At 35.1% G+C, this 7,500-nt stretch overlaps 1 protein-coding gene across 1 annotated transcript in view; it reads left to right on the top strand.

Annotated features, from left to right (window-relative positions):
• LOC307260551 (hepatitis A virus cellular receptor 1 homolog) overlaps nucleotides 1-1,047 on the top strand; it is a gene marked incomplete at both ends in the record, with an annotated part of 10,049 nt that extends 9,002 nt beyond the window's left edge. The window contains 2 exons of the mRNA XM_080040825.1: nucleotides 10-29; nucleotides 958-1,047. Of these exons, the coding sequence (XP_079896951.1) occupies nucleotides 10-29; nucleotides 958-1,047 (110 nt within the window). The remainder of the gene's footprint in view (nucleotides 1-9; nucleotides 30-957) is intronic.
• Nucleotides 1,048-7,500: the final 6,453 nt, after the last annotated feature.

Here is a 7,500-nt window from a genome sequence, read left to right as displayed (position 1 = left end):
TGAACTCAGACGTTGATGATGACTGTTGGGTAAGTTTCACGGTTGTGTGTTTGCTTACGTGACCTAGTTTTACTCCGAATTTCACTGGAAAATGTGTGTTGTTAAGAGGGTTATGGTGTGTAGGCTATTTGGCGAGGTCACCTTCAGTCAATGAACACGTGACGTTGGCTATTTGTATCGGCTACTGTAGCGACCGCCATGTTTTCGAAGTGCATAGAATCACGGACACGATAAAATGTAACTCATGGGCCTACAGTGAAGTCGGAAAATGTTACATAGTCCTACAAACAGGAGAGAGAAAATTAAAAAGTCCACAGCGCTACAATGTAGGCTATTAAAAATCCTTTCTGAATAACATAGGTTTTCAGGTTAGATTTTAAGACGAGTCGCGAGTATTCTACTAATCTCCGAGGCTCAATCCAGAAGGCTAGTTTGTCTAAAATATTATTTTTGATGGCGCAGTTATTAATTTCTAGGATATGATATTTGTAACATGGAAGTGAAAGTGTTTTAGGACAATGTGTAATTAATTTATTTCTGGATGAAGAGGTTGACTTTTCCACGTGCTGGGAAATATTTATTATTAGCCTGTGTGTGCGTGCGTGTGTGTGTGTTTGTGTGTGTGTGTTTGTTTGTGTGTGTGTGTTTGTTTGTGTGTGTGTGTGTGTGTGCGTGTTAGTAAAAGAGGGAGAGAGATTTGCTGCCGTGGAAAGTCACTTATGCACATTAGTCAAGTCAACTTTATTGTCAATTTATGCAACATGTGACACACACACACACACACACACACACACAGAGTAAGACACACACACACACACACACACACACACACACACACACACACACACACACACACACACACACACACACACACACACACACACACACACACACACAGGCAAAACCAAACGGTGTGGAGATTGCATTCCTCCTGATATTGTGCTGTCTCTTTGCCAGTGGATGGACGGTTGGAGCTGCTGTTCCCCTGTGGATTCAGAGGAGGATCTCTACCGCCACCCAGTGGACACATCGGAGAATTACAGGTAAAACTCACTCACTCACATTACACATTATGCAGCTCTATATAGCTATTATTTCATTGGTCACAACTTACATTTTTTAAAGCCTCTGTCAACCTGGTCTGGAATATTACAAATCACTACATCATTTCAAAGTCGAGTGTCTCAATAAGCTTTTAGAAAAATTGAAATGTTTTATTAAAAAAAAAAAAAAAAAAAAAAAAGCATTTATAAATCAATTATAAAATGTAGTTAAAAAAATTAAAATAATTGTATTATAATTAATTATATTTTTTTATTTACAAATATTTGCAAATAAAAAAAATCATTTGTTTTGATAAAATATATATATTTTATTTTCTGTGTTTTGTCTAAAGACCAAGGGTTCATTTTGAGGATAATCACGTCCACACAACAGCTCAATGCCCCCAAAACACTTCCTTATTCCGCTAAGAAACTAGTGCTGTCCCTGATACTATTTAACAGGCATGGCAATTATTCATTTTTCTTGTTAAATAAAAAATACACAACAATTACATATCCTTTTGTTAGTAGCTCAACAGCGCCACCTGCCCATAGACCCCAGTGCTGTGGTCATAAACGGTACTACACCCAGTGCCCTTGTACCGAGGTTGAGTCGAAAAATGTGGACAATTTAAAAAAAAAAAAGATACTTACATGTAATAATAATAATAATACATTTTATTTATAACGCACTTTATATTTAGCAAAAAATCTCAAAGTGCTACAACAACCAAAAAGAAAAAAAAAGAAAAAAATAAGTTAAAACAAGAGTTAAAAGCAGTTATCAAAGTAACATGAGCAAAAAATTACAGATTAAAAGATTTCTTAAAAAGGTACGTTTTAAGGCCCTTTTTAAAACAATCAATCACACGTAGGCTACACATTAAAAAAACATCTTACAATTGTATTCCATAAAAAGTAATGAAAAACAGTGCCACCCACCCATAGATTCCAGTGTTGTGGTTAAGTAGGGAACTGCGCCCTGTGAATTTTCAGAGCTCCTCGTTAGTATAGTGGTGAGTATCCCCGCCTGTCACGCGGGAGACCGGGGTTCAATTCCCCGACGGGGAGAGCAAACATTTATTTATTCTTCTGAAATATAAACAATTATGTAATTAAAATGTATTACATAAAAAGCAGGTGACAGTGGCTGGCGGGTATTTTTTTTACTAATGTTGTGTTTACTCATACAGCTCTGAAAGACATTCAGAGACCAGTCTGGATTGTTCTTCAATCTTCCTCTCTACATTACTTCATGGAAATGCTCTTTAATGACAATATTTTCAGCGGGAATTTGGTAGAATTGTTGTCAGTAGTTTATAGAATAAAACCAAAATGTTCATTCTACTCAAACATATGTCTATAAAGTGAAACCAGAGACACTGAGTAATATTGGATAATACAACTAATACATGTAGTTAGTTTCTTACAGTTACATTAGTTTTTACCTGATCTAGTAGACATCCTGGTATTTTTAAGCATACTAAATGTGACCCCAAGAATCAGGACATCCTAAATCTTTTTTTAACAAACTAAATAGTAGATAGTATAGGGATTGGATCAGCCTATGACCTAAAAGGATGTTTCCGCCCGGTTTCGAACCGGGGACCTTTCGCGTGTGAGGCGAACGTGATAACCACTACACTACGGAAACTGCTGTAGGCTGCCTCTGGACTTTGAGGATAAGATCTTAAACAGTCAAGGATTCTTGTTAACTCGCAATTTGTATTTTTCAGTTCAAACAAGAACATTAAAAAACGATAAATTACCTCATAAATGCTTTTGCAGTAGCAGGTAGTTACGACACACACACACACACACACACACACACACACACTAGCCACTATAATAAGACTAGCATGAATCACTCAAATTCTTTATTTAAAAAGAGACAGTGTAAATTAATTAACATATATATTTTTATAAAAAAAAAGTGAACTTAAGCCTGTTTTCATCAGCAGTCCCTCCGGTTGTGAATAGCCATTCCTAACGTGAAAAATGATTTTACAAAAAGATGTTAATCAGGTAAGAGTACGTTGAATTTTTGTCTCATGTAAAGCAGGTTAAAGCAGACTAAAGGTTTAGCCCGGGTAATGTGTAGCATGTGACAGTTTAAAGCAGCAGCCAGAGAGCCTCTCCCCCATGGGTTTCCGTAGTGTAGTGGTTATCACGTTCGCCTAACACGCGAAAGGTCCCCGGTTCGAGACCGGGCGGAAACATCCTTTTTGGTTAAACTTGTTCTAGGACCAAAAAGTACTAGAACTTGTTTGTTAGAAAATCATGTAAACTCCATAATTAACTTTTGATGATTTTTTTATTTATGCTAGTATGAAAGGAAAAATTTTGTGGAAGATAAATAGACAGAAATATCGAAATGGAACCGTGTTTATTACCGAAATTTTTTACTTAAAGGCCTACTTCACCGGTTTGAATATGAAGGTGTATTGAAAAAAACTTACTTTGTAAATATTACTGTGATGTCTTTTACTGTGACATCACAGTAATATTTACAAAGTACGTTTTTTTTTAACCCTATATTTCTCTTTCTGTGATGTCACGAGAAAGAGAAATATAGGGTTAAAAAAACACTCTTTCTGCCTTTTCTCAGGCTAGGATGAACCGATTTTAATTTTTTTTGCACATTTATACTACATAGGATCTCAGAATTCAATACACCTTCATATTCAAACAGGTGAAGTAGGCCTTTAAAAACTAATTCTTGCCTACATTTATTCATTGCTGTATTTCTGTTTGGTAATGAGGTAGGAGGTGCTAATAGCCTTTCAGACAGAAAATTACTATTCTTAGCAAATCTTCCCGATTTAGTTGTTTATTTCAGAATTATTTCTTATCATTACTTGAATAAAAATCCTAAATTGTCTCCAAAATATATAATATTTATATATATTGCACCAAGGAAACCAAAGTGTGTCCAGCTGTCCTCCCAAAAACATGTCCCATACTATGCAACACTTTACATGCATCAGATTTTATTCTGAAAATCCACCCAGTGTTCTCCACAAGTTTCCGTAGTGTAGTGGTTATCACGTTCGCCTCACACGCGAAAGGTCCCCGGTTCGAAACCGGGCGGAAACACATATTTTAGTGAAACTGCGTTGTAGGTTGAGAATAAGATAAAAAGCATTTATTTCACTGTAGTTTTTTAGTGTTTAGTTTACGAGAAATAAAATTATAATTTTATTGGAAAAATACTGTAAAATATTAAGTAGTAATTTCACTAGGAAAAAAGTAAAAAATGTTACTTAGAAAAGCTAATAAATGTTAATAATAACAAAATTGTAGCACATAGAGTACACATTTTTTCCCCTTTTTCTCCCGAACATACCCCACCCACATCCCACCCTCACACCCAACAACACAAAACACACACCACAAGAAACAAAAACAAACAATCAATCAATATGAAAAAAAAAAAAAAAAAAAAAAAAACACAAAGAAATAAAATTGAATCAAATAAAAAGGGGGGGAGGGGGGGTAGCTACTCTTCAATTAATGTGGTCGGTTTCTTAAAATAGTCTAGGAAGGGGCGCCATATTTTATGAAATTTAGTCTCAGATCCCTGGGTAGTGCAACGAATTGAAAAGCTGACATTTTTAAGTTAAATTTGTTATTTCAGTGATAAATGTATTGTATTTTTAATGGAATTTTTGGGGAATAAGAATTTTTTATTTTTTACAAGAAATATTTCGTATTATTACGATTCTCATAAGGAAAATATATTACAAGAATCAAGTCGAAATGTTACAAGAAAAAAGTCCGAATTCTATTAAGAAATGTTTTTTAAAAGAAGAAATTTCATCAAAGGTATTGAAATTTTACAAAAAAAAATGTCAAATTTAAAAGGATTAAAGTTTATCAAAAGGAAATGTTCAATATTACGAGATTGAATTTAGGATTTCATGTTAAAGTTGTAAATGAAACAAGAACAGTCAACATTTTACAAGAATACTTTTTTATTTTAAAAGAACATTTTTACTTTCTTTAAAAAGTCGTAATTTTACTAGAAAACATGCCGTAATATAACGAGAATGTAGTTGTACTTTCACATGAATACATTCGTAATTTAAAGATAAAAATGTCTCCTTAATAGTATATTTTTTAGAGAAGAAAGCTACATTTAACAGAAATGTCTTAATAACAGGAGGGTGTTGGTAGTAAAACTAGTGGTGGCTGCTATTACATTTTACAGTGCCCACATCTCCACCATTGAGTCCTTTTGCAAGACCCCTAAACCCAAACTACTGCCTGGTGGTATAGTGGTCAGTGTGCACAAGTTTCCGTAGTGTAGTGGTTATCACGTTCGCCTCACACGCGAAAGGTCCCCGGTTCGAAACCGGGCGGAAACACATATTTTAGTGGAACTGGTTTGTGTCAGGCTCTAAGATTAAGATTAGAAGCATTTCACTGCAGTGTGTTGGTCTTTAGTTTATGAGAAATAAATGTATACTTTGAATATAAAATTCCTGTAAAATAATGAGATGAAGTGGTAATTTCCCGAGGAAAAAAGTTGTAATGTTACTTGGACGAAGACAAAAAATTTAGTGAAATAAGTTATTTACATTAAATGTAGTCGAAACTTTACAAGAAAAATTAAACTTTTTTTTTAATATAACATTTTTATTTTCAAAAAGTCGTCATTATACTGGAATAGTGTTGTAATATAACGAGAATGAAGTTGTAACTGTAAGATAAATATGTCCTAAATGTAAAAAAAATAACTAAATTTGTCAAGAAAAATTTCGTCATTTTATTGAAAAACAGTTTTAAAAAGCATTTTATTATTCACTCAGTTTCCTTCAGTAAAAACTAAAATAACTCAACAGTGCCGCCTGCCCATAGACTCCAGTGTTGTGGCTGAATGGGGTATTGCACCCTGCGCCTTGCAAGTTGTGCGTGTTGGTGCAGGGGTCAGTGTCCACAAGTTTCCGTAGTGTAGTGGTTATCACGTTCGCCTCACACGCGAAAGGTCCCCGGTTCGAGACCGGGCGGAAACATCCTTTTTGTGGAATATTTATAAATATATAGATTAGTAATATAATAAGCATTTAATTGCAGTGTGTCAGTGTTTAGTTATTAGAAATTAAGTTATAATTTTAACTGACATTTTTGAGATTTCAGAGTGGCCTTTTATTGTGGACAGTCTAAGGCACACCTGTGCACTAATCATGATGTCAGATCAGCATCTTGATGTGGCACACCTGTGAGGTGGGATGGATTATCTCAGCAAAGCAGAAGTGCTCACTATCACACATTTAGACAGATTTGTGAACAATGTTTGAGAGAAATGGTACAATTGTGTATCTGGAATGAATTTTAGATCTTTAAGTCCATCTCATGAAAAATGGGAGCAAAAACAAAAGTGTTGCGTTTATATTTTTGTTGAGTGTAGATGACGCTATAAAAGAATATACAAAATATTGTTTAAAAAAAAAATCAATAATTTCAGCGGAGACTCCCGTGACGTCAGGATCAAGGACAATCCTTGTTATCGAGCCCTGCAGCTGTTGTTCCTGGGCAGCTGTTGTCCCTGGGTGAGCGTACCCATAAGAAAGGCATTAAGAAAAACTATATAAAAATTGCATTCTTTAGTTTACACTGATGGTCTCGTTTGCTGTCACATGTAAGTTATGATCATCAGAGGAAAGCTGAGACTGTTTCAGAAATATCTAAATGTTCCTTGTAGCTACTTAAACATAGAGGTTTCACAACTTTATTTTCCAAATGAATTCAGGAATGTTGTAAATGTAAACATAGCTCAACAGTGCCACCTACCTATAGACTCCAGTGTTGTGGTTAAATAGGGTACTGCGCCCTGCACATTTTCAGAGCTCCTCGTTAGTATAGTGGTGAGTATCCCCGCCTGTCACGCGGGAGACCGGGGTTCAATTCCCCGACGGGGAGAGCAAACATTTATTTTTATTTTTGATATGACATGAAAATATGTGCATAAGGAGAGAGAAAAAGTAGAGACATTTTATCTTATCATTTTTTGTGTAATTTATTTATTTATTAAGGGCACACCTGAACATCCTTGGTACGCACCAGATGTGTTTTTGTGACTCAGTGGTGCGGTTATTCTTATAAAGAGGTTATTTAAAATGTTTCCTGTAATATAAATTTACATAAATCCATGAATTAAACCATGAGGGACCTTTTATTTTGAAAGGGGGACTTATAATAAGGCTTTACATTTAAAATTAGGTTTTTTTTCTGCCTGAAGAAAAACTGAATAAAACTGTTTAAAAATGAACGCCGTGTTTACAACTGGTGAAAGGAAACAATGAGGACAAGAGGACTTTGTCACACACACACACACACACACACACACACACACACACACACACAGACACACACACACACACACACACACACTCTGACGCAGGCTGTGTGGAGACGTCGCAGACACACAAAGGATTCCTTATTCACTTCGAATATT

Source organism: Ammodytes marinus (genome assembly GCF_949987685.1).
Source record: "Ammodytes marinus genome assembly, chromosome: 14".
Taxonomy (NCBI): domain Eukaryota; kingdom Metazoa; phylum Chordata; class Actinopteri; order Uranoscopiformes; family Ammodytidae; genus Ammodytes; species Ammodytes marinus.
Note: the sequence above shows the minus strand (reverse complement) of the source record. Positions and strands in the feature narration are given on the sequence as shown.